The sequence below is a fragment of the Felis catus genome, chromosome A2, assembly GCF_018350175.1.
Source record: "Felis catus isolate Fca126 chromosome A2, F.catus_Fca126_mat1.0, whole genome shotgun sequence".
Classification (NCBI taxonomy): Eukaryota; Metazoa; Chordata; class Mammalia; order Carnivora; family Felidae; genus Felis; species Felis catus.
In genome coordinates, this window is record NC_058369.1 from 163,590,242 (window position 1) to 163,616,838 (window position 26,597).

Sequence of the window (26,597 nt, forward strand, 5' to 3'; positions counted from 1 at the left end):
ATAAAGGCCAAGGATAAAACTTTCTGTTGTGAAATTTTTTTTAACGTTTATTTATTTTTGAGACAGGGACAGACAGAGCACGAACGGGGGAGGGTCAGAGAGAGGGAGACACAGAATCCGAAGCAGGCTTCAGGCTCTGAGCTGTCAGCACAGAGCCCAAAGTGGGTCTCGAACTCACGAACCGCGAGATCATGACCTGAGCCGAAGTCGGACGCTCAACCGACTGAGCCACCCAGGCGCCCCTCATTCTTTTTATAGCTGAATAATATTCTATGGTATATATACACCACTTTTTTATCCATTTATCTATTGAGGGACACTTGGACTGCTTTCCTAATTTGGCCATCGTAAATAATGCTGCAATAGGCGTAGAGGTGCATGTATCCTTTTGGGTTAGTCTTTTCATATTCTTTGGGTAAATACCCAGCAGTGTGATTACTGGTTCATATGGTGGTTCCCCTTTTAACTTTTTGAGGAACCTCCCTAACTGTTTTCCACAGTGGCCGCACCAGTTTGCCTTCCCACTAACCATGCAGAAGGGTTCCTTTTTCTCCCCAACACCTGGTGTTTCTTGTGTTTTTGATTTTAACCATTCTGACAGGCGTCTGGTGATATCTCAGTGTGGGTTTGGTTTTGCATTTCCCTGATGATGAGTGATGCTAAGCATCTCTTCGTGCGTCTGTTGGCCAACTGGGTGTCATCTCTGGAGACAGGGCCGTTCGTGTCTGATGTACATTTTTAAATTGGATTATTCATTTTTGGGGTGTTGAGTTTTATAAGTTCTTTATATATTTCGGGTACCAACCCTTTCTCAGATATATTAGTCGCAAATATCATCTCCCATTCTGTCAGTTGCCTTTTAGTTTTGTTGATTGTCTCCTTTGCTGGGCAGAAGCTTTTTATTTTGATGAAGTCTTCACTGTTTATTTTTGCTTTTGTTTCCGTTGCCTCGGGAGACCTATCTAGAAACACATTGCTATGGCCAGTGTCAGAGAAATTACTGCTTGTGCTTTCTTTTAGGATTTTTATGGTTTCAGGTCTTACGTTTGGGTCTGTAATCCATTTTGAGTTTACGTTTAGTGTGGTGTAGGAAAGTGGTCCAGTTTCATTCTCTTTGCCTGTAGCTGTGGCCAGTTTTCTAAACCCTGTTTGTTGGAAAGATGCTTTTTTCCCCCCGTTGCATATTCTTTCCCCCTTTGGTGAAGATTCATTGACTATATAATTGTGGGTTTATTTCTGTGTTTTCTTTTCTATTCTGTTGATCTATGTGTCTGTTTTTGTGCCAGTACCATACTGTTTTGATGACTACAGCTTTGTAGTGTAACCTGTAATACCTCAAGCTTGGTTTTTCTTTCTCAAGATTGCTTTCGCTGTTTGGAGCCTTTTGTGGTTCCATACAAATTTTAGGATTGTTTGTCATCGTTCTGTGAAAAATGCTGTTGATATTTTGATAGGGATTGCATGAAATCTGTAGACTGCTTTGGATAGTATGGACATTTCAGTTTTTTTTTTTTTAATGTTTTATTTATTTTTGAGAGAGAGAGACAGAACATGAGCAGGAGAGGGGCAGAGAGAGGGAGGACACAGAATCCAAAGCAGGCTCCAGGCTCCAAGGTGTCAGCACAGAACCCGACACAGGGCTCAAACCCACGAACTGTGAGATCATGACCTGAGCCAAAATTGGTTGCTTAACCAACTGAGCCACCTAGGTGCCCTGGGTAGTATGGACATTTTAATAATATTTGTTCTTCCAATTCACGAGTGTGGGATATCTTTCCATTTGTGCTGTCTTCAGTGTCTTTCATCATTGTTTTATAGTTTTCAGAGAACACGTCTTTCACCTCCGTGGTTAAGTTCATTCCTAGGTATTCTTTTTGATGCAGTTGTAAATGGACTTATTTATTTATTTGTAAATTTACTTATTTATTTTGAGATTTGAGAGAGAGAAAGGGGGAGGGGCAGAGAGAGAGGGAGAGAGAGAGAATCCCAAGCAGGCTCTGCACTGTCAGCACGGAGCCCGATGTAGGGCTCAATCTCAGGAATGGGGAGATCAGGACCTGAGTCAAAATTAAGATTTGGACACTTAACTGACCGAGCCACCAAGCGCCCTGGAATTGTTTTCTTAATTTCTCGTTCTGTTGCTTCATTGTTAACGTATAGAAATGCAACAGATTTCTGTACATTGATCTTGTATCCTGTGGCCTTACTGAATTCATTTATCAGCTCTAGTAGCTTTTTGGTGGAGTGTTTAGAGGATTTTCTACATATTGTATTATGTCATCAGCAGATAGTGAAAATTTTACTCCTTCCTTGTCAATTTGGATGCCTTTTCTTTCTTTCTTTTTTTAAAATGTATTTATTTTGAGAGTGTGCGCACGTGTGTTTGTGCGCACATGAGTGGGGGAGGGACAGGGAGAGAGGGAGAGAGAGAATCCCAAGCAGTGCAGAGAGAATCCCTAACAGTGCAGAGCCCAATGCGGAGCTTGATCTCATGAACTATGAGATCATGACCTGAGTCGAAATCAAGAGTCGGACACTTAACTGACTGAGCCACCCAGACATGCCTGTTTGGATGCCTTTTGTTCCTTTTTCTTGTCTGATAGCTGTGGCTAGGACTTCCAGTACTATGTTGAATAAAATTGGTGACAGTGTACATCCTTGTCTTGTTCCTGACCTTAGGAGGAAAGCTTTCGTTTTTTTCCCCATTGAGTATGATGTTAGCTGTGGGTTTTTCATATGTGGCCTTCATTATGTTGAGGTATGTTCCCTCTAAACCTACTTTGTTGAGGGTTTTTATCATGAAGGGATGTTGTACTTTGTCAAGTGCTTTTCCTGCTTTTCCCGTCAAGTGCATTTCTGTCTAAATGATCATATGGTTTTTATCCCTTCTCTTTCTTGGTTGATGTGATGTATTATGATGATTGATTCGCAAGTATCCAACCACCCTTGTATACTGGGAATAAATGATTATAGTGAAAGATTTTCTTAATGTATTGTTGGATTTGATTTGGTAATATTTTGTTGAAGATTTTTGCATCTAATTCATCAGAGGTATTGACGTGTGGTTCTCTTTTGTTCTAGTGTCTTAATCTGGTTTTGGTATCAGGGTAATGGTGGCTTCATAGAATGAATTTGGAAGTTTTTCTTCATCTTCTACTTTTTGGAAAAGTTTGAGAAGAATAGGTATTGACCCTTCTTTAAATGTATGGTAGAATTCACCTGTGAAGCCATCTGGTTCTGGATTTTTGTTTGTTGGGGGTTTTTTGATTACTGATTCAATTTTATTGTTGGTGATTGGTCTGTTCAAATTTTCTATTTCTTCCTGATTCGATTTTGGAAGGTCATATGTTTCTAGGAATTCACCCATTTCTTCTAGGTTGTCCAGTTTGTTGGCATACAATCTTTTGTAATATTCTCTTAAAATCTTTTGTGTTTCTGAGGTGCTGGTTGTTATTTCTCCTCTTTTCTTTATTTTTCTAAAATTTTTAAAATTTATTTTTGAGAGAGAGACAGAGGACAAGCTGGGGAAGGGAGGGGCAGAGAGAGAGAGGGAGACACAGAGTCTGAAGCAGGCTCCAGGCTCTGAGCTGTCAGCACAGAGCCCAACGTAGGGCTTGAACTCACAAGCTGTGAGATCATGACCTGAGCCGAAGTCTGATGCTCAACTGACTGAACCACCTAGGCACCCTGTTCCTCTTTTATTTCTGATTTTGTTTGAGTCCTTTCTTTTTTTTTTTTTTTTTTTCCTTATGAGTCTGGCTAAAGGTTTATTAATGTTGTTGTTTTTTTTCAAAGAACCAGCTCCTGATTTCATTGATATCTTCTATTTTTTTTCAGTTTCTATTTCATTTATTTCTGATCTAATCTTTATTATTTCCTTCCTTATATTTAATTTTTTTTTAAACATCTATTCAACTTTGAGAGACAGAGAGAGACAGAGCATGAGCAGGGAAGGGGGAGAGAGAGAGGAAGACACAGAATCGAAGCAGGCTCCAGGCTCTGAGCCATCAGCACAGAGCCAATGCGGGGTTTTAACTCACCAACTGTGAGATCATGACCTGAGCTGAAGTTGGATGCTTAACCAACTGAGCCACCCAGGCACCCCTATTATTTCCTTCCTTCTATTGGTTTTGGGTTTTGTTTGATCTTCTTTTTCTAAGTCCTTTAGGTGTAAGGTTGGGCCATTTATGTGATATTTGTCTTCTTGAAGTAGGCCTGTTGATATAAGCTTCCTCTTAGAACAGCTTGTGCTGCATCTCAAAGATTTTGGACTCTTGTGCTTTATGTTCATTTGTCTCCATGTGTTTTTTTATTTCCTCTTCGATTTCGTGGTTAACTCATTCATTGTTTAGTAACATGTTAATTAACCTCCAGCTATTCGTGCTCTTTCCAGATTTTTTCTTGTGGTTGATTTCTAGTTTCATAGCATTGTGGTCAGAAGAGATGCATGGCATGACTTCAGTCTTTTTGAATTTGTTGAGATTTGTTTTGTGGCCTAATATGCGGTCTGTTCTGGAGAATGTTCCATGTGCCATTGAAAAGAATGTGTATTCTGCTGTTTCAGGATGGAATGTTCTGAATATATCTGTGAAATCCATCTGGTCCAATATGTCATTCAAAGCCACTGTTTCCTTGTTGGTTTTCCATTTGGATGATCTTTCCATGACGTAAGAGGGATGTTAAAGTTCCCTACTATTATTGTATTACTAATGATTACTTTTTTGTGTTTGTTATTAACTGCTTTATGTATTTGGTGCTGTCAGATTGGGTGCATAAATATTTACAATTGTTATATCTTGTTGATTGCTTTCTTTGTGATTATATAGTGTCCTTTGTCTCTTGTTACAGTCTTTGTTTTAAAGTCTATTTCGTCCTATACAAGTGTTGCTACCCTAGCTTTCTTTTCACATCTCTTTGCATGATAAATGCTTCTCCATTGCCTAATTGTCAATCTTAATGTGTTTTTAGGTCTGAAATGAGTCTTTTGTAGGCAGCATATAGATAGGTCTTGGTTTTTTATCTATTCTGTCACCCTGTGTTTTTGATTGGAACATTTTGTCCACATACATTTAAAGGAATTATTGATAGATATGTATTTATTGCCATTTTGTTACTTATTTTATCATTGTTTTTATAGTTCTCGCTTCCTTTTTAAAAAAAATGTTTATTTATTTTTGAGAGACAGAGAGAGAGAGAGCATGAGCAGGGGAAGGGCAGAGAGAGAGAGAGAGAGACACAGAATACGAAGCAGACTCCAGGCTCTGAGCTGTCAGCACAGAGCCCAATGTGGGGCTCAAACTCGTGTACTGTGAGATCATGACCTGAGCTGAAGTTGGATACTCAACCGACTGAGCCACCTAGGTGCCCCTCTGTTCCTTTCTTTCCTTGTTTTTTTTCTCATGATTAGTTGGCTTTCTTTAGTGATATACTTGGATTCGTTTCTCTTTATTTTTTGCATATCTGTTGCTGCTTTTTGATTTGTGGTTACCATTAGGTTTGTATATAACATCTTCTGCATATAGCAATCTGTATTAAGTTAATGGTTGCTTAAGCTTGAACCCATTCTTTACTCCTCTCCCCATCATGTTTTAGGTATATGGTGTCATAGTTTACATCCTTTTGTTTTGTGAATCCCTTGACTGATTTTTACAGATATACTTATTTTCACTGCGTTTGTGCTTCCTGCTTTCTTCAGTCTTACTTATGGTCTTTCCACTCAAAGAGCCCCTTTAACATTTCTTGTAGGGCTGGTTCTGTAGTTATGAGTATCTTTAACTTTTGTTTGTTGGGGAAACTCTCTCCTTCTATTCTAAATGATAGACTTGCTGGATAGAGTAGTATTGACTACAGATTTTTTCCTTTCAGCACTTTGATTATATCATGCCACTTCCTATTGGCCTGCAAAGTTTCTGCCGAAAAATCAGCTGATAGCCTTATGAGGTTGCCCCTTGTATGTAACTGTTGTCTTTTCTCTTGCTGCTTTAAAAGTTACCCCTTTATCACTACTTTTTTCCATTTTAACTACTAGGTGTCCTGGTGTGGACCAACTTGGGTTGATTTTGTTGCAGGATCTCTGCGCTTCCTGGATCTGGATTTCTGTTTCCTTCTCTAGATTGGAGAAGTTTTCAGCTATTAGTCCTTTGAGTAAATCTTCTGCCGCCTTTTCTCTCTCTTTTCCTTTGAGGATCCTTGTAAGGCGAATGTTATTATGCCGATGATGTCACGAGTTTCCTGAGCCTTTCTCATTTTGCATAATTTTTTGTCTCACCTGCTTAGCTTGATTATTTTCCATAACTCTGTCCTCCAGGTTGCCGATTCATTCTTCTGCTTCCTCTAGTCTACTATTTATTCTATCTAGTATATTTTTAATTTCATTTATTGTGTTCTTCATCTGATTGGTTCTTTTTTACCTCTTTGTTAAGGGTCTCACTGATGTCCTTCACTCTTTTCTCAAGTCCAGGAGTATCTTTATGATCATTATGTTAAATTCTCTATCAGGCATACTACTTACCTCCATTTCGCTTTGGTCTCTTCCTGTGAGTTTGTCCTGTTCTTTCATTTGGGACATTTTCCTCTGTCTCCTCATTTTGTCTAACTCCCTGTGTCTGTTTCTGTGTATTACAAAAGTCGGCTACATTTCTTGCTCCTGAAAGTTGTGGCCTTCTGAAGAAGTCCTGTAGTTCACTGCAACCTGGTGCTTCAGGGGTGTCTCCTGTGTGTGTTGCGTGCACTCTGCTATTGTGGTTTAGCTGCTCTCTCCCTTAGTCCAGTTGTCTTCTGTGGCTCACTTTGCCTGTTGTGGGTAGGGTTTGGTCCCGTGGTGTTAGTGGGCCACTCTGAGGCCACTGTAAGCTTGAGTTGAGTCACATCAGGCATCTGCAAGATGCAGTAGCATCGACGTGTGGAGTCCTTTCTCTGTGTTGCCGCCCCCCCCAGAAGCTTTCTTTGGTGGGCGGGGCCTGTAGTCAGACCAGCCGTGTACCCCAAGCTCACTGCTGGGGCTGTAGTCTGACTGATGTGTGTGGTTATCTTTCCCTCTCCTTGGGGCAGGACTCACTTTGGAGTAGTGCTGGCCTCTCTTGGAGCTGCTTGCACATTGCCAGGCTTGTGCTACCACTTTTCGTGGGCTCTGGGCAAGAGCGTACTGGGGTGGGGGGGGGGGTGGATTTGCAGCGTCCGTAGGAACGAGATGCACAGTGTCTGCAAGGTTTGCGTGCAGGTCCTCTGTGAGAAGGGACCTGTCGCTGGTGGAATGGAGGCCAGCCAGGTTGGGGGGTGTGGCAGCTCCACAACGTGAGTGGGGCAGGAGGTGCTGTGTTAGCAAGGTTTGCCGGCCGCCGGTCTTCTGGGGGAGGGGACCCATAGCACCAGACCGAGGTAGTCCTGGCCGGAGCGGGTGGATCTGCTGAAGCGTGGCGGGGTGGATACAGGGGTGCCAGGTGGTGCTCTTAGCCAGGTAAGTATCAAGTGTTGGCACTGTGCTTGCACGGGCAGGGGGCCATGTATTTATGCTGGGGAGTGGGGGAGGGAAATGGTGTGTGCCTGCTCCTTTGCTCCTGGTGGAGTCCCCCAGTGATCCCCTAGATGAGTAAGCAGCCCTCCCTCCTGAATGCCCCGGGCACTTTTCAAACTGCTGCGTCTGTGCTGTATCTCCACAGGTTGTTTGTTGTGCCGTCTCTTTAAGGGTGGTGACTCCATTTCCTCTTGCGCTCCCCGCTCAGAGCTGAGCCTGCTGACTTTTATAATTCTAGGTTTTAAGTCCCCCTGGTTGTAAGAACTCACGAAATTTCACCCCTCTGGTTTTCAAAGCCAAACGTTGTGGGGATTTCGTTTTCCCCGTGCAGAATTCACGGCGTGACAGTCTGTCTCCTTCCCATCTCTGTGCCTACGGGTCCCCCCTCCTGTGGACAGTCCTGCAGGTCTGGTCAGCTCGCCACTGCATCTCCACCCTTCCTCACCTCTTCGATGTGGCCTCTTCTCTACATTTAGTTGTGGAGTTTGTTCTGCCAATCCTCGTGTCATTTTCTGGGCTATTTACAAGATGTGAGTGTTTCCAGTTGTATCCGTGGGAGGAGGTGAGCTTAGGGTCCTCCTACTCTGTCCACCGTCTTTGCTTCTATCAGCTGTATAGTTCTTACCTAATTCTTTGTCAACAAATTGAAGTACAAGCCCCATTTCACCTATGAAATGTTTACGCCATAAAATTAACCACGAGTCTGATCAATCCCTTGGTGTAATGGGATAGAGGAATATGCTAAATGATACCCTGTGGAAATGTCAGCTGTCTGGAATGTGGGAATATCTATAAGCTAAGTGTCCTCAAAAATAAGTGACATGGAAAAAGAGGGAGGAGGGAGAGAACTCTTATAGATTTAAAGAGCCCTGAGAGGGGGGCCTGGGTGGCTCAGTTGGTTAAGTGTCTGACTTTGGCTCAGGTCATGATCTCATGGTTCCTGAGTTCGAGCCCTGCGTTGGGCTCTGTGCTGACAGCTCAGAGCCTGGAGCCTGCTTTGGATTCTGTGTATCCTTCTCTCTGCCCCCGCCCCCACCCACACTCAGTCTCTCTCAAAAATAAATTAAAAAAAAAAAAAAAAAAAAGAGCCCTGAGAGATAAATCAACCACATCAAACGTGTGGATCATGTTTGGATCCTGATTTGAACACATTAAATATGTTAAGCAAAACTTGACAGAATTACAAGGAGAAATTGAAATCATGTAAGATATTTTAATACCTTTTAGTAATTGGGAGGTAGTTTTTAAAAATCAGTAAAGACAGAAAAGATTTGAATGGCAGAATGAACAAAGTTGTTGCACGACCACCGCTATAGCACGTTGCTCTCAACAGATGAAAAGAAATACATATTCTCAGACACGGATAATCCATTTATGAAAATTGACCATGGAGAACGTCATAAAGCAAGCCTCGTCACATTTCCAGGTATTTCTCATATCGACCACATTCTCCAACCACAATGCAATTAAGTTAGAAGTCAATTAACAAAACATAGAAAGAGAGCCCCATACATTTGGAAAATAGGAAATATACTTTTGTAGAGTTCATGGGTCAAAAAGAAATAAAGACAATGAGAAAATATTTAAACTGATAATAAAAATGCTACAAGTCTGGGCGCCTGGGTGGCTCAGTCAGTTAAGCGTCCGATTCTTGACCTCAGCTCAGGGCTTAGTCTCAGGGTCATGAGTTCACGCCCCAAGTTGGGCTCCGCACTGGGTGTGAGGTCTACATTAAAAAAAAAGAAAAAAAGCTACGAATCAAAGCACATGGGATGCCATAAAAGGGAAAAAGCCTTAAATGCTTACATTAGCACAAAAACAAAAGGCTAAACATTAATGAGCTTAGTGACTTATTTAAGAAGTTAGAATAATAATAGAAGGAAGGAAAAATAAAGAGCTGAAGTTAAAGATCTAGAAAACAAGGGTGCCCGGCTGGCTCAGTGGGAAGAATATGTGACTCTTTACCTTGAGGTCGTGAGTTCGAAGCCCACATGGGATGTTAGAGATTACTTACCTAAATAAAACTTAAAAAAAAAAAAAGATACAGAAAACAGTTAAATATTATTAACAAAGTAAAATGTTCATCTTGGAAAGAATAACGTTGACAAACATCTGGCTGGGCAGCAGGTCTAGAAGTCATTAGTCCCGCTGGAGGCAGGAGGAGGGCAGGGGCCCAGGAGTGAGGTCCCTAAGAAAAGGAAGACGGGTGGGTTAACTCATGCTTTTGAACTCAGGGCGAGGAGATTAGTGTTTGTTGCAGAGAGTTTGGGGATGAATTAATGGTAGATGATGGAAAACTAAGCACGTGGAGAAGTGACAGCTGGGGGCCAGCTAAGGCCTTGAGGGAGCAGGTTGGGGTCGGCCAGGGCCCTGTGTGTGTGTGTGGGGGGCAGGTGGGGCCAGGGTGGGGATAGTGTAGGGGGCAAGGTGGGAGTCAGCTGGGAGCCATGCATGGGGGGTGATTCTGGCCAGAGCTGTGTGTGTGGGGCTGGGGGCGGGGAGGGAAGGAGCTGAGGGCAGAGGGGGCCTTGCGGGGTAGTGCAGGGGGGCAAAGGTCCGGCCAGAGCTGGGGCTTTTGCAGGAGGACAGGGGCAGGGGTTGGCGGTGTCTGCAATGGACCGTCGAGTCAGGCTGGACGAGGAGGCAGGACATCGAGGGGTAGACGGTGAGGGACGGCCGGGTTGGGGGCTCACGGGGCCCGAGCAGGAGGCTAAGCGGAAGTGATGGTGGCTGGAGGAGAAGGGCTGCCCCCCCCCGCCCCCCCCCCTCGCCCCAGGTCAGTGTTCAGTGACTCTGTGACCGTCCCGTGAAAGTGGCATTGGGTTGGCAGGAGGGCTCAGAGCTGCAGGCGAGGCTGGTCCCATCATTTCCCCGCTGGCTCACGCTGTCGCTGTAGTTTCACCAACAGAGTGGGGAGCATTCTTCCTCCAGGCGATTTGCAAATAATAGAAAAAAGTACACACGGTGCTCTTTGAAACACTGTTTACAGTTCTTGAAAAAGCCTGTTTCAAAAAAAAAGAGCAGTTGGGTCAACGAATTTATGGCATAACACATAGAGCCATCGGGTGCATAAGGTATAAGGAACAGATCTCAATTATTCATCACCAAGTGCTGTGTCAAGATGTCTGAAATCTATAATATGGTTACTTTTGAAGACTTTTCCTTTCAGTGTGGTAATCATAGTAGCCTGCCCTATTTCCAACCAATGCATTTCAAGGCCCCTGAAAATGGACCTCTGTCGGTCGCCATTTGAAAAACCTCCTGTCCGCTTTTTTTTACGCTCAGCTCTACCTTTCCTTCCGGGTATTTCAGTTCTAATATGTCTGGGTTACGATAAAATTGCTTTTAAAAGGAAAGCAAATGGCGTACTTTTATAAAAATGTGTTGGTAAAGTCTTTAAAACCACGTTTAATGTTCTAGCACCTTCCCAGTACCTAGCTTCGTCACATTAATCAGTCTGCGTCTGCTGTCACGTGGCCTTCTCTCTGTGTGGCCTGTTCTCCAAGGGACACGGTCACTGGTTTAGGGCCTGCCCTCCTCCAGTGTGACCTCACCTAACTTGACCATGTCTGCAAAGACCCTGTTTGTAAATAAGATCACATTCACAGGGACCGGGGTCGGGGGGAGACTTCAGCAGATCTTTGTGGGGGGGACACAATTCAGCTGGCGATAGCTGTTTAGAACTGGGATTAAGAGCATGGGCTTTGAGGGGCGCCCGGGTGGCTCAATTAAGCATCCGACTCTTGGTTTCCGCTCAGGTCACGATCTCACGGTTCGTGAGTTCGAGCCCCGAGTCGGGCTCTGTGCCGATAGCATGGAGCCTGCTTGGGATTCTGTCTCTCTCCCTCTCTCTCTCTGCCCCTCCCCCACTCACGCTGTCTGTGTCTCTCTCAAAATAAGCAAATAAAAAAAAAAAAAGCGAGAGAACAACCTCAAGGTGCCGTGGTGATGTTCTTCTAAAATGTTCCCGCAGCACACTAGATAGACTGTAAGCCCCTGAGGGCAGAGATTCGTGGTGTGGCCCAGTCCCCTCGAACGGTGCCCGGCCCGTGGTGGTGCTGTGTGCACAGTGTAATAGTTGCTAAATAAATTGATATTGAAGCCTAAGGCTTCACTGGGGACTAAGCAACTGTTCTCTTTGATGTGGTTCTGAAAAGTAACAGGGACTGCAAAAGTGTGAGCCTTGGGGGCCACCCCAGTTTGCTCATTCCAGGCTGGTTTGCTGGAGACCTCCCACCCAGGGGCCACCCGCCTGTCCCTTCCTTCCACCTGACGCTTGTGATTAGGAATTAGCCCAGGGGCCGTCCTTCACATAGCACTGTTTTCGCGGGGGCGACGTTTCTGGAAATTGTTTCAGCTGTCAAAAAGAGGACAAGGGGCAAAGAAAGATGGTAGCTGGGAATTCTCAAAATACCCTGGAAGGACTGCCTCTGGATTTTAAGAGGCTCAGGAGTGAGTTTTGTCAAATCCTCTGTTCCATCTATGCAGGCGTGAGGGGCTGGCTTGGTGCCCGCGTCTCTGGTCTTTTCCACTCCCTGCGCAAGAAGCCGGCCTCATTTTTCTCTCCGGGCAGGTGTTGGTGTCTTTTTCTCCATTCTCCTCCCCACGGAGCTTGTCGCTTGTGCTCTGACTGCCGGCCCTCTCCGGTGGCCGCGGGCTCCCTGGGGGTCTGTGGGTATCCACATCCCCTCCTCTGAGAAGGAAGTGTCCTTTGTGCTAGAAAGGGAGCAGGGCTCTGGCTCCTCAGGGGCCTGCCTCCAGCATCCTCCCTGGGTAGGAACCCACCTGTGAAAGCTACAGGCAGAGAAGAGGGCCGCCTCTGGATTTGTAGATGATGCCCCGTATCCTGTGGTGTCTCCCCACCTTCATCAAGTAGCCTGGCCACGCAGGGGAACAGCGTCACACGGTTGGAGTGTGTCACCAGCCCCAAGATCCTCCTGGATGTACTGGCCTTTACCGACCGCTCATCAAACGTCGGACGAACATTCCCGAAGCACCTCTCAGGTCCGGAGGTGTGCCAGTGTGGGAGTATGGAGATGAGTAGGATATCGTTCCCTTGAGGGACTCAGGTGACCGCTGCACCCGTGAGGACAACACCTGCTACTAACATTTGCGAGACTTTTAGCGTTCGGGGAGCACGCTTACGCGTAACGGTATGTGCGTATTTCTCCGTCTCAGTAACTGCACAAGGGAAGAGCCAAGCCAAGAAAGGTGAGGGATTTTATAACAGTTTCCTGGTGCGCACAGCAGTACCGAGAAGTATGTCTTCTTTAACAAAATTTTTAAAATGTTTATTTAAAAAATTTTTTGTTAAGGTTTTATTTATTTTTGAGAGAGACAGAGTGCGAGTGGGGGAGGAGCAGAGAGAGAGAGGGAGACACAGAATGTGAAGCAGGCTCCAGGCTCTGAGCCATCAGCACAGAGCCTGATGCAGGGCTCAAACCCACGAACCATGAGATCATGACCTGAGCTGAAGTCGGACGCTTAACCGACGGAGCCACCCAGGTGCCCCAAATGTTTATTGATTTTTGAAAGAGAGCATAAGCAGCACACAGAGAGAGGGAGAGACACAGAACTCAAGGCGGGCTCTGGGCTCTGAGCTGTCAGCACAGAGCCTGACGTGGGGCTCGAACTCCCCAACCCGAGATCGTGACCCGAGTCAAAGTTTGGATGCTTAACCGACTGAGCCACCCAGGCGTCCCTGAGGAGCGGATCTTCTGACCCGAGATGCCAGGTGGCCTCAAGCACCGCCCTCCACTATCCAGGAAGGAGGCAGGGCAGAACAGGCCTACGGAATTATAGCCTGTGCTGTCAGAGGAGGGAGGCATCCATCGGCCCGCTGGCGGGGGGGGGGGGGGGGGGGGGGTGGGGGGGTGGGGTGTGTGTGTGTGTGTGTGTGTGTGTGTGTGTGTGTAGGGGGGGGGAGTCCTGGGAGCCTCCAGGTGGAGGGCCATTTGACTTGGCCCTTGAGAAAGCAGTTGAGTATCTGCAGGTGAGGAAAGGGGGTGGGGACCAGCTCAGGCCGGTGGGCAGGTGTGGAAGGCGTGGAGCTTCTAGAAGGACAGGGAGCAAGTCGGTGGGAGGCTCAGTGGGAGGGGAGGGCTTTGCGGGGGGGGGGGGGGCTGTGATCGTTTCTGAGCAGTGAAATGAGATGATGAGATTTTTGGTTTAAAAATGCAGCTTAACGGCTGTGATGTCGGGAGGGTCAGCTTTTTGGGCCTCTGAATCTGAATGCGTTCGGAGGCCGCCAGAAATGCGGCCTCTTTATTGCTGTCTTTTCAAGGGGCGGGGTGGAGAGGAGGAGGATTAAAAAGCTCACGGAAGATTCAGAGGTGGCCAGCGTCTCCGCGTCGTGGTTGAAGATGGTGAGTCCCCAGCAGCAGGGAGGGGTGGATGGAGGTGTTGGCTGGACAGGAATTGGGGGGCTGGGGCTATAGGTAGAGGTTAGGGTTTCCTGAGTGTGACCCTCTCTGCGTCCTCTGCGCCAGGCAGTGGGGAGGCCTTGCGGCTGGAAGGGAGGTGACCCCACAGCTCGGGGCGTCTTGCGGGCCAGGGGGTGTATCCAAAGGGTTGCCAAAGCAAGGGGGGACCTCAGGCTGCACGGGCCACGAGGCGGGGGGACCCCACCCTCCCCAGATCTTGGCCCGCCCGGAAGTGGCCAGGCCTCGTGGGCCGCAGTTGGAGGTTCCCCCTTGGTCTTTGCAGTTGAGGCCGTAGCCGAGAGCAGCCCCGGGCGTGGCTTTGGGCCATTGCGTGGTTCTCCCAGGCCGAGCAGCACAGTTTGGAAGAGATGAGAAGGGAGGGCCTGCTCCCAGGCTCCTGTGCTCAGCTGGGAGGGAGAGTTCACGCGGAGGAGGAGGGTCAGCAGCCTCTCTCCCTGGGGCTGGGAGGGCCGGTGGCTGGAATGGGTGAGGCAAATGGCCTGTGGCAAATGAGCGCCAGTGACACCTGGCAGTTGTTTACCTGCGTTCTCCGATTTGTTAAGGTGGTGATCTGTTGGCCGGAGCGGCGGGAGGGGGCGAGATGCTCCTGACTTTGGCCAGTGGAGGCAGGTGGGAGACTCATCCTGCGTCCCCTGCCTCCCAGAAGCAGGCGCCCCTCAGGCTCTGGTCCCCAGTGAGAGCAGGTGATTGTGATGCAGGCTTTCCAGAGAGGGCAACGCACAGCTGAAGTCAGAGTAGTGTTTTGTCGAGTCTTCAGATTCTGACCAGCAAGTTCCTTGGAGGTGGAGGTCCAGCAGGGGTCTGGAGGGAACTGGGTGTCTGGCGTTTTCCCCACCTCCCTGCGGGGAGGATCCTCAGTGTCTTTGAGAGCCACGCAGGGAGCCACGTGATTAATTTTACTATGCCCTGGCTTAGGCTGGCATCTAAAGGTAAATGTGCAGTGTGGTAAGTTCTAGAAATAAGATGGGGCTATATCCACAAGGCGTGGGGACTGCAGGGGCTTCCTGTGACTGTTGCAAGCATGCTCTTTATGTAGACTTACAACCCTGCCAGTTGCACAGGGAATTTTACGTGAAAAAACAATTCTGGAACCTGTTCTTGGTTTCTTTATGAAAAGAAAGTAACAGAGAAACTTCCAAGTATTTCCCTGCGGGTTGGAATTTTCTCCCGAGAGTGCTACTGTTTGCAAAGCAAAATTCTCTTTTCGGCGCAAGTGCCTTGGAAGTAAGCGCCCTGAAATCTACCTGTGGACTGTTTGGATTGTCCCCTGTCCCAGAAAGGCTGCCTGCTCAGGTGTTCCCCACCCCCCCCACAAAGACAGATGGATTCAGTTAGGAAGTAACGAAGGTAATCAAAAATACCCAGAAGGTTGTAATTGTTCGGGGCGGAGTTTCTAACCTCCTCACTTACATCTTGGGCTGCACATTGTGTGTTGTCGGGGCTCGCTCGCAGGGTCTGTGGTCTCTGCCCACCAGGTGCCAGCGGCACATCCCCCCCGCCAGTGGTGACGAGCGAAAGGGTCTCTGCTTTGCCAAGTGTCCCCCGGGGTCCAAAAATCCCTCCCGCCGAGAACCAGTGGTTTAAAGAGGATGGTCTGCTCACGCAAATGTTTCTCTAGGAAAATGTAAGAAATGTCATCAGTTCAGGAAGTCCGTCCAGTTTTCCTTGGAGATTAGAATATGAAACGGAACGGATGCCCTCTCCGCTTCCGGAACCGGTGTGGTGTGTTTTTTACGCTCTTGCTTTCACGTTGATCACTCATCAGTTGTGCGCAAGCCTTTGGGGGCTGTGAGCTCCTCGTTGGTGCGAGGGCTAGGGCGTCCGTGGGCACTGGTGGCGCGGTGAGCCTGCCACGCAAGGGGGCCCTGGGAGCCTCGAGGGGACGGGCCGCTGCAAACACCTGGGGCGCATCCAGCAAGGGTTCCTAGGTGGTTTTTCTCGGGGCAGCTAGGCTTTTCCCTTAGAATCCTTTCTTCGTTAGGATTCTGGAAGTGCCACTTCTCCTTATTTCTAGAAGGGCACAGAGAGGACACTTCCTAGAACCCGGTCTTTATCACTTGCCGGAAACAAGATGCTCTTGGGCAACAGCCCTGCGTCTGAGAAGGGGCCGCCCCACTCCCGCTGGTGCCTAACAGGTGCAGGTGCGCTCCAAACCCTGCTGCCCGGCACGTTGGCACAGCCCTGCCCCGCCCTACCCTACCCTGCCCTGCCCGAGGCCCGCCAGACTGAGTGTGCCTCGTGGGAAGAGAGAATGGTAGCACGTTTCTTTGTAAATGGCCCCGCACGGTTTTCTGAAGCGGAACATACACAGAATACGCTCTGTGTGGTACATGGGAGTCTGAGCAGACTCATGGGCGCTTCACAAACCCGGGGCGGGCTGAAAGCAGATGTTTTGAGGTTCCAAACTGGGGTTCTAGCAGCTTTGTGACTGTTTTTGCTTTCTCCCAAACATGACCATTAACCTAAGTCACAACCACGGTTGTTTCTATGGGGAAACGTGTACACGTGCTCTCTCACAGCTGGCCTGACTAGGAAATGCAAAGTGACAGCGTAAGAAAAGTCTGCGGGTCGACTTTTAATCGAATGTATTCTATTTAATAATGGAGAGAAAGTGTGTGAGTCATGAAGGTTTTTTCAAAAATATTTTATTTTTTAATTTCTTAAAAAAATTTTTTTTCGAGCGTGTGTGTGTGTGCGTGCGCACGGGGAAGGAGCAGAGAGAGAGAGGGGGACACAGAATCTGCAACAGACTCCAGGCTCTGAGCTGTCCGTGCAGAGCCTGATGCGGGGCTTGAACCCATGAACCGCGAGATCACGACCTGATCCGAAGTCGGACGCTTAACCGACTGAGCCACCCAGGCACCTCAAGATTTTATTATTTATTATTATTTAAAAACATTTTTTAAAATATTTATTTTTGAAAGAGTGTGTGAGTGGAGGAGGGCCAGAGAGGGAGACACAGAATCTGAAGGCAGACTCTCCAGGCTCTGAGCTGTCAGCACAGAGCCCGATGCAGAACTCGAACACATGGACTGTGGGATCATGACCTGACCCGAAGTGGGACGCCCAACTGACTGAGCCACCCAGGCGCCCCTATTATGTTTTTAATGTTTTTTATTTATTTTTGAGACAGAGCATGAGTTGGGGAGAGAGGCGGGGGGGCAGAAGATCCGAAGTGGGCTCTGTGCTGACAGCAGAGAGCCCGATGTAGGGTTCAAACTCACTAACTGCGAGATCATGACCTGAGCTGATGTTGGACGCTCAACTGAGTCACCCAGGCGGTCCCCAAGAATTTATTCTTAAGTAATCTGTACACCCAACACGGGACTCGAACTCACAACCCTGAGATCGAGAGTCACATGCTCCTCCGATGGATCCAGCCAGGCTCCCCAGGTTTGTTTTTTTCTGATGAGGGAAAAAGGGATCCGAGAATTCACATTCTCCTTCATTTGGGAAGAAATCTCTACGTGGGAAACTTCATGCAGATTTGTAATGAATATGTGCCGAAACACGTGGTATTTTAAAGAACGTCCTGAACAAAATGGTCGATAATAAGATTTACTTTAATCTTTCAATCTGCCAAAAAAACCCCAAAACAACAACAAAAAAATCAAACTATACTCATATATATATACAGTGTGGACATTTTCAGAGCACTTACATTAGGAAACATGGTTTCTCTTCAACCACATGACATATTGCATGTGCCACAATAGAATTTACACGGACGATCGCACAGCAGCCGTACAAACATTGTGATTTTACGTTTCAGTACACAAGAAAAAAATAGACGTCTTCCCGGCACTCTGTCTGCTCATAACCGCCGCCTGTTCCCAGTCTAGCAGAGCACGTTTTCACCCGTGCTTTCAGAAACTTCGGCTTTTCCACTCTAACAGTGGCTATTTTAGAAGTCCTACGCTTTCCAGATCCAAACTTAAATGAGAAATTTGCCTTTTAAAAATAACCACCGATGGTTTATTAACGGGCATGGGGAGGCTTACCCACCAGGATGTTTAAAAAAAAAAGAAAAAAAAATTGCAGGAAAGTAAAAATAAATAAAGCTGTTGTAAAGCAGTTTTGTCTACACTGTAGTTCAGAACAGACACTTAAACGTAAAACTGCCATTGAAGTTTTACAAAGTAATGATTTATATCCAAATTACAACGGTTTGACAAATCTAATGAGAACAAAACTGATTTGGTAAAGGTCCAAAGACTGTCACGCCCCAGCACCGTGTGGCTCCAGCTGCCACGGGCCGCAGTGATGACATATCACGTGTTCCGACATAAGGCACTAGGTCTGAAGAAGCCATGCGCTCGCCTTATGTCATATTACCTGTTACAGACCAGTGAATTCTTTGAAACGAAAAATAATAAAAAATTTCAGGACACAGTGCACTTTAATAACATACAGCATTTGAAATCGCTCAGACGAAGGTCTGAAAACAGTCTTTTAATGCAAGGCTGAATCTTCAAACACATAAAACCTGTTTCTTATGCTCAGTTTCAACGTCACTGGAAAAAATACCCATCGCTAAACCCTGCTATACATTCTTAGCCATTTTACGGTCTTCTAACACGGTCAGTGTTCATGAGGCAAAGCGTGACCCAGAATCTTTGTTCAAGTTCTCCTATGAGGGCTTCTCCACTCACAGCGGTCATTCGGTTTCTGTCTCCTTTTGTTTGGCACCTGTCGGTAGATGGAAAATGAAACATCAAAGCGCGTCGCAGCCGGGCCTGTCTTGCACACAGCAGGGGTGGTCCCCACCCCCCGGGGGAATCCTCACCCGTACTCTGCCGTGCCTTAGGAGAACGTTCCAGACCCCTACAAACACAGCCGCCCACTTCTAATCTGTGTTCCAGGTCCTAAGTGTTAAATAGGCAGGACTTAATTTGGAAAAGAAAGGGGTTCCAGTGCTAACGTTTCTAAAAGAGAGAACGCACGTGTGTCCTAGTGAAGGTGCGCATGTTGCCGTCACGCGGGCGGACCTCGCTCACTGTGCTTTGCGGGTGATTTTGTTCTTAAAAATCGGAAGGTCTGTGCCAACCCTGCCTCAGGCAAGTCTACCGGCACCGTTTTCCAAACGGCATCGTTCTGCGTGCCCGTCCCCTTTTGGGAATTCTCCCCACGTTGCAAACTTTTTCACGACGATACCTGTTACGGCGATCAGGGATCTCGGTCGCTACTGTAATCGTTGGCCGGCACCGTGAGCCACACACAGGCAGCGACTCAATAAATGTGTATGCGCCCACTGCTCCGCTGGCCGTCCCCCCCATCTCTCCTTCTGTCTCCTCGGGCCTCCCTCGTCCCTGAGATGCAACACTCTTGAAACCAGGCCAACGTGGCAACCCTACCGCGGCCCCTAGGTGTTCAGGTGAAAGTCGCCCACCTTTTGCTTTGTATCAAAAGCTAGAAATGATTGAGCCCGGTGTGACAAAGGCACGTCCAGAGTGGGCCTCTTTTCACCAAACAGCGAGCCCCGCTGTGAAGTCAGAGGAAAAATCCTTGAGATAAACGGCTGCTCCAGGGGCACCTGGCTGGCTCGGTCAGAAAAGTGAGCGACTCTTGGCCTCTGGGTTGTAAGTTCGAGCCCCATGCTGGGGGTTGACATGCCTTAAGTAAATAAATATGTAAACTTAAAAAAAAAAAAAAAAGTGCTCCTCCGGGAACACGGGTGGTAAGAAGGCAACGCGGCCTCCCTGCTGGTATGGAGAGGGTTGCAGGGGTCTGGACGGAAGGTCACACCAGCCACACGTCCCCTGAGGCCAGAGCCTAGTCCGGAGCCAGGCCCCGACTCTCTCTGACTCCGTGAAGGCGGAGAGAGGTGAGGCAGCTGCAGAGGAGAAGCCTAAAGCTGGCAGAGGTGTGTCAGGAGGTTCCGGGAAAGGCGCCCTCTCCACAGCACACAAGTGCAGGGCGAAGCGGCAGGCCGGCCGGAAGGCCCAGCGGCCGGAACGAATGCGGGGGCCGCACGACACCCACCCCTTCGGTGGAGACACAACAGCCTTCTCCCGGAAGATGCCAGCCGGGCCTTCAGAGCCAGAGAGGAGAAGTCCGTGCCCGGGGCTGACTCCCTCGTCGGGGGCTGACGCGGCAGTGACCTGGACCGGCAGCCGGGGCTCGGTGACCGTTCCGAAAACCCGAGGCCCCCCGCGAACGCCTGCGCTCTGTGAACGTACGACGAAGCCCATCGGTCTCCAGCACGGTCACTGAGCAGGGGATGCTGGCTGCTGAGTTCTGCTCAGCCAGAGATCCCTTTCAAGAGGGGGCAGCTCCCTGGCGGTGCACCCGGTCACATCCCAGAGCTCTGACGGAGACGGACGGGATGAGGGTCGTGCTCGTGCCTGCCGCCACCCCCGCCATCCTGCAGCCCGTGCCTCAGGCGGCCACCTCGGCCTTCGAGTCTAGTATTTAAGAAACACGGGTCACAAGGCGACAGCTGCCACGCCTGGAACTCCTCAGATGCGTCTGCAGGTGACTGAAAACCTTCTGGGAAGGATTCACGGTTCTAGAAGCCATTAAGAACGTTCGTGATTACAGGAAGAGATCAGATTATCAACATAATCCGGAGTTTGGAAGAAGGTGATTCCAACCCTCCTGGAGAGGATGTGGAGGGTTCAGGACCTCAGTGGAGGAAGTCACTGTGGACGTGGTAGAAACAGCAAGAGAACTGGGATCAGATGTGGAGCCTGAAGAGGGGACGGGATCGCCACCATCTCAGGATGAAACCTGGACGGACGAGGAGGGACAAAGAAAGCGGCTTCCTGAGGTGGCATCTCCTCCTGGTGGAGATGCCGCGAAGACACGGTCACAAGGGATTTGGAACGTTCTGGAAGCCTGGCCGGGGAAGCAGTGGCGGGGGCTGAGAGGACAGACCCTGATTCGGGGAAAGTTCTCCTCTGGGTAAAATGCCATCAAACGGCACCGCCTGCTACAGAGAAATCGTTCATGACGGGAAGAGACACCCGGTGCGGCCAACGTCCCCGCTGTCTTATTTTCAGACGCTGCACGGCCACCCCGGCCTTCAGTGCCCACCACCCTGCCCGGTCAGCAGCCGTCACCGTGGGACAGGACCCCATCCAGCAAGAGGATTAGGACCCGCTGGAAGCTCAGACGGTGGTTAGCACGTTTCAGCAATAAAGTCGCTTCCACTGTCGTTTTGGCCGCGGTGCTGGGGCACACGTCACACGCCACAGTGTGGTGCTAACGTGCCCTGCGTGCACCGGGAAACCAACACCTTCCTTCCACTCGCTTTATTGTGACATTCGCTGTACTGCAGGGGTCCGGACCCCAGCCCACAGGGTCCCTGAGGTGTGCCTGTGCATACTTCCAAAACGTTGAACAAAAGCATTCCAACACGTTTACGGGTATCTGCATGCATCTGGCTCGTGACTTTCTGGGCGGGAGCGCTACCATTTTTCTCAGCACAGCAGCCTCTCCTGTTGTCCCTTCAGACCCAAGAAGACTTTTGAAAGAGATGAACAACCCATAGAAAATAAGGGGCTAAAAAACCATAGCTACCGCTAACCGATCATTTATTCATCGGTCGCGTGCGCGCGCGCACACGTAGGTTTGCCTGGACGGTCCACGTGTGACAAGGAGCTACTGCTGAAGAGAAAATGTTACTACGGCCAATCCGCGTCCTTGATGGAGGACCGTGTCCACTGGCTGCTGAATCACCACTGGTAGCTTTTATTCACCCAACAGCGAGCGGATGCCTTCTTGAAGTGCCTCTTGCCGCTGATTCCCACCCATCAGCGCGGGTCCCGGCTGCCGTCCCTCGTCGCCCGCAAACAGCTTCACCTGTGGGTTTGGTATCAGAGTGTGTCTGGAAGGACGCAGGGCCTCGGTCAGCCTGCTCACCGGACGGCTGCCTGGACCAGGGGCTAAATGAGGCCACACACGGGCAACTCCTGGGGGAGATGGGGGCCAGGCCGGAGCCCTCACCTGATGCTTACACGGCACCGTCTCTCACGATGACGGCATCTCAAGGGCTGCTGATCCGAGGCGGGCAGGGCCGGTGTTCCCGGAGAGCTCTCCGAACGTTCACTTGCGATCCAGTTATTAGGGACACGGAGCACTTTTCCTAAATAGGTTCTACACACTACACTGCAGAGAATTCTAACTCAACTACTATCTTTAGAACGTTATTTCTATGGTAACGCACATACCAAATTCGGCCGTGGAACAGGGTTCCTCCCCGCAGAGGAGTATTAATGACTTGGAATTTAAAAAATCTCAAATGTGGATGGAAATGTCAACTCATCCAGCCCAACATTTTCATTCGTTTAAAAAAATTTTTTTTTTATTCTTTTAATCTGTACGCCCAACGTGGAGCTCGAACTCACAACCCTGAGATCAAGAGTCTCATGCTCTACTGAGCCCGGTGCCCCGGGCCACCATTCTCATTCTTTGGGTCTGTGACACTAGGCACACAGAGGCTAAAGAACGTGATTCGTTCACTCTGGAGCTTACCACGCACAAAGAATCTTGGCCATGAGACGGAGAGGGGCCGAAATGAGCCCTAACGCTGCTGGCTGAACGTGTGCCCTGGCCCCGGCCAGCTGCCCAGGAGAGGGGTGCCTCTTTCTGAAGGTGCTAAGTTACGCGCCTGCCAGGATGAGCCCGCCCTGGACGAGGCCCGTCCCCGTGCGCACAAAGGAGCTGTCTGTGCGCAGGCTGCACAGGAGTGGGATCACGCGCTCCGGATGGGTCTCGCCCGCCTGCTCCGGGTGATCTCCGTGCGTAGGTCAAGTACAGCCGTGTGAGCTCCCTGCTAGCCGGGGAGGGTCCCGCAGCACGGGGGTGGCGCCACCTGCTTATCTTTCTGCTAGGGGTTTGCGTGTGTTTTCTCAGCCCGTGGACCCCCTCCCTGGTTGCTGCTTCTCTGCTGGAGTCACGGCCTCGGTGCTTGCACCCGGAGGAGGTGAGATTTCTCGCCGGTGGCAGGGACTCCTTTAAGATGGGCATCTTTAGGTTAGAAACCAACTGGAAACTGGTCTTGGCTAGTTTGATTTCTGAACCAAAGTAAAGTACTGTAGTACGTGCACGGTTTATTTTTTCCCCATTATTTAATTGGGTTCATTTTTTTTTTTTTTAATTTTTTTTTCAACGTTTTTTATTTATTTTTGGGACAGAGAGAGACAGAGCATGAACGGGGGAGGGGCAGAGAGAGAGGGAGACACAGAATCGCAAACAGGCTCCAGGCTCTGAGCCATCAGCCCAGAGCCCGATGCGGGGCTCGAACCCACAGACCGCGAGATCGTGAGCTGGCTGAAGTCAGACGCTCAACCGACTGCGCCACCCAGGCGCCCCATGGGTTCATTTTTTAAAAATATAATTTGTTGTCACATTGGTTTCCGTACAACACCCAGTGCTCATCCCAACAGGTGCCCTCCTCAGTGCCCATCACCCATTTTCCCCTCTCCCCCACCCCCCATCCACCCTCAGTTTGTTCTCTGTATTTAAGGGTCTCTTACGGTTTGCCTCCCTCCCTCCCCCTCTGTAACTATTTTCTCCCCTTCCCCTCCCCCATGGTCTTCTGTTAAGTTTCTCAACATCCACGTTATGAGCGAAAACCTATGATATGTCTTTCTCTGACTGACTTATTTCACTCAGCCTAATACCTTCCAGTTCCATCCGCATTGCTGCAAATGGCAGGATTTCGTTCTCTCTCATGGCCAAGTAGTATTCCATTGTATATATAAACCACATCTTCTTTATCCATTCATTCACTGATGGACATTTAGGGTCTTTCCATAATTGGGCTGTTGTTGAAATTGCTGCTATAAACATTGGGGTACAAGTGCCCCTACGCATCAGCACTCCTGTATCCCTTGGGTAAATTCCTAGCAGTGCTATTGCTGGGTCATACGGTAGATCTATTTTTAATTTTTTGAGGAACCTCCACACTGTTTTCCAGAGCGGCTGCCCCAGTTTGCATTCCCACCAACAGTGCAAGAGGGTTCCCATTTCTCCACATCCTCGCCAGCATCTACAGTCTCCTGATTTGTTCATTTTAGCCACTCTGACCGGCGTGAGGCGCTATCTCAGTGTGGTTTTGATCTGCATTTCCCTGATGAGGAGTGACGTTGAGCATCGTTTCATGTGCCTGTTGCCCATCCGGATGTCTTCTTTGGAAAAATGTCTAATCATGTCTTCTGCCCAATTCTTTCTGGATTATTTGTTTTTTGGGTGTGGAGTTTGGTGAGTTCTTTATAGATTTTGGATACTGGCCCTTTGTCGGACATGTCATTGGCAAATTTCCCATTCCATCGGTTGCCTTTTAGTTTTATTGATTGTTTCCTTTGCGGTGCAAAAGTTTTTATCTGGATGATGTCCCAATAGTTCATTTTTGCTTTTAATTCCCTTGCCCTTGGAGATGTGTCAAGTAAGAAACTGCTGCGGCCGAGGTCAGAGAGATTTTTTCCTGCTTTCTCCTCTAGAGTTTTGATGGTTCCCTGTCTCACATTCAGGTCCTTTATCCATTTTGAGTTTCTTTTTGTGACTGGTGTCAGAAAGTGGTCTCGTTTCATTCTTCTGCATGTTGCTGTCCAGTTCTCCCAGCACCATTTGTTAAAGAGACTTTTTTCCATTGGATCCTCTTTCCTGCCTTGTCAAAGATTAGTTGGCCATATGTTTGTGGCTCCAATTCTGGGGTCTCTGCTCTGTTCCACTGGTCTGTGTGTCTGTTTTTGAGCACACGCACACTTTAATGTTTAACTTCTAGGGGGTTCGGAGTGTACGTCACCTAGTCTGCAGTCTTGGCATGTCTTGGCACGGGTCAGTCTGGCCCAAGGCTGGACTGTTTGTACTTGATGGGGGTGGGAAGGGGAGGAGTAGGGAGGAAAAAGAGAGGGCTGGTGCCTTTAGGACCCCTTAGCCCGCCTCTCACTACTAAACATGGCCCACAGGAGACACAGCAGCCCTCTTTCCCAGAGTCCCCTCCTCCCCTCCCCTGCACGCTCCCTGACTGGCCCGAGAGCTTGCGCCGAGCTGGTCTGGCACAAAATGAGGTTAGCTACCAACGCTGTTTGGGAGGTAATGTAATTCCCATATGCTGCTGTTAATGGAAAAAAGTTTGTGTTTAGGCCTTCTGTTTTATATACTCAAAACACAAGATTTTTTTGTGTTTTTTTTTTTTTTTTTTAAGGGTAGAGGGAAGAATTTCCCCTCCTATGTTTTCTAGGTAGTCGTCCTAAAAATCAAAACTGAAGGAGTCTTCGCTTTTGAATGGGGAGGGTTAGGACTATGGCAACGAATCCTCACTTATGCAGACGCTGCTGGTTGTTGATAGGATGCTCCTCAGAATTTCTATCAACTTTTATCTCTCACCCACGCGGAGCAGTAAAACAAAGAAAAACCACACAGAAAGTGAAAATGGTTTACAGGGCAATGCACGAGAATTCAAATTTCAGAATATCAATATAGGAACGATACAACCCCGAAACACTGAGCTCTGTCTGTGCGCGGTGGTGAAGTACCTGCACGGGGCACCTGCCCCCGCCCGGCAGCCCCCACCCCCCCTTCTCGCACACGAAGGGCAAGGCCAGCACCCGGCACTCGTACCTGCGGGCGTGAGTATCAGGGCCTGCAGAATGTCTGACAGGGAGATAATACCCACGATGCTATCTGCTTCATTTACTACCACCAGCCGATGCACCTGCAAACGCGAGAAAAGTGGGTCAGAATTTACATGAAGGTTTAAAACGGGTGTAAGGGAAAATGTCTTTCGTATACGATGCCCTGAGTACATCCCACAAATGAGAGATGGAAACAGCGCGCAGAACCTTGAAGGGTCTTAGGCTCTGAAGCTACAATGCAGTGCTGACTTTCTTAACTACTCGTGGGAAAAATCGGCTGCGTCCCGCTGTTTTCAAATTTCAGAATATCAATATAGGAACGATACAACCCCAAAACATGAAGGTACCAGGCAGCCATAATCTTAAATGTAAGTTCTTAATTGTGTACAGTTGTATCTCAGTTTCTCGTAACTCTCAGATACTGATTTACATGGGAAAGACGTCCAACCAAATGAGAGCTAGAACAAAATGGGTCACGGTTCTTCACTTTTCTGTAGTCTTTTCTCTATGAAATTCCTATGTAATATGCTGAGTTCAGAAGATAAGTGAACTATAATTAAGTGAAACGTTATAGTCACATCTCATTTTCCACTGAGATCTTCAGCAAACGATGGCTTGTGTTGTGGGGTCTTACTCTAGATGTTGGGTGTAGACAGGACTTAAATAAACTTGAGAAGTTTTTCTAAAAAAACTTCGGGTCTTCAATAATCCTGTGATAGAACACAATTATTTTACTATAATTATAAATTAAAAACGATGGCTTGTATCTAGGATCAGCGAGTGCTTTCTAGTCTATTATGGACACATTTTGTTGTTAACGTCCAATAATGCTAACTAAGTAACTCTCTTTTGAATGACTGAAGGTCAAAGGGCAGTGATCTTACCCAGAGAATTCAGTCTTCCAGGCAGAAACGGCTACCAAAAATATTTTCTTGCCATTTGTTGCTGAGTCTAAACTAGCGAATATTCTGGTGTGATATTTATGTCCTATAAATAACTAAATCATTGTGGATACTGTATACCCTTTCCCCAACAACTGTAATGAAGCTAAAATTGGCC

The 26,597-nt window shown here is 48.2% G+C and overlaps 1 protein-coding gene and 1 long non-coding RNA gene across 11 annotated transcripts in view; one reads left to right on the forward strand and one right to left on the reverse strand.

Moving 5' to 3' along the window:
• Positions 1-26,597, forward strand: part of LOC123384095 — a 44,242-nt gene that overhangs the window by 15,884 nt on the left and 1,761 nt on the right. The window contains exon 1 of one of the 2 annotated variants that reach the window (XR_006594706.1): positions 13,647-13,878. The exons of the other annotated variant lie outside the window; for it this stretch is intronic. This is a non-coding gene — a long non-coding RNA (uncharacterized LOC123384095). Of the gene's footprint in view, positions 1-13,646; positions 13,879-26,597 lie in introns of those variants that run through there. 2 annotated transcript variants of the gene reach the window in all.
• PRKAG2 (protein kinase AMP-activated non-catalytic subunit gamma 2) overlaps positions 17,502-26,597 on the reverse strand; it is a 260,830-nt gene continuing 251,734 nt past the window's right edge. For all 9 annotated transcript variants that reach the window (XM_023250755.2, XM_023250752.2, XM_023250754.2 and 6 more), the window contains 2 exons: positions 25,525-25,618; positions 17,502-18,645 (listed from right to left, as the gene is read on the reverse strand). In XM_023250755.2, the coding sequence (XP_023106523.1) occupies positions 18,614-18,645; positions 25,525-25,618 (126 nt within the window). In that variant the 3' untranslated portion in view covers positions 17,502-18,613. The remainder of the gene's footprint in view (positions 18,646-25,524; positions 25,619-26,597) is intronic.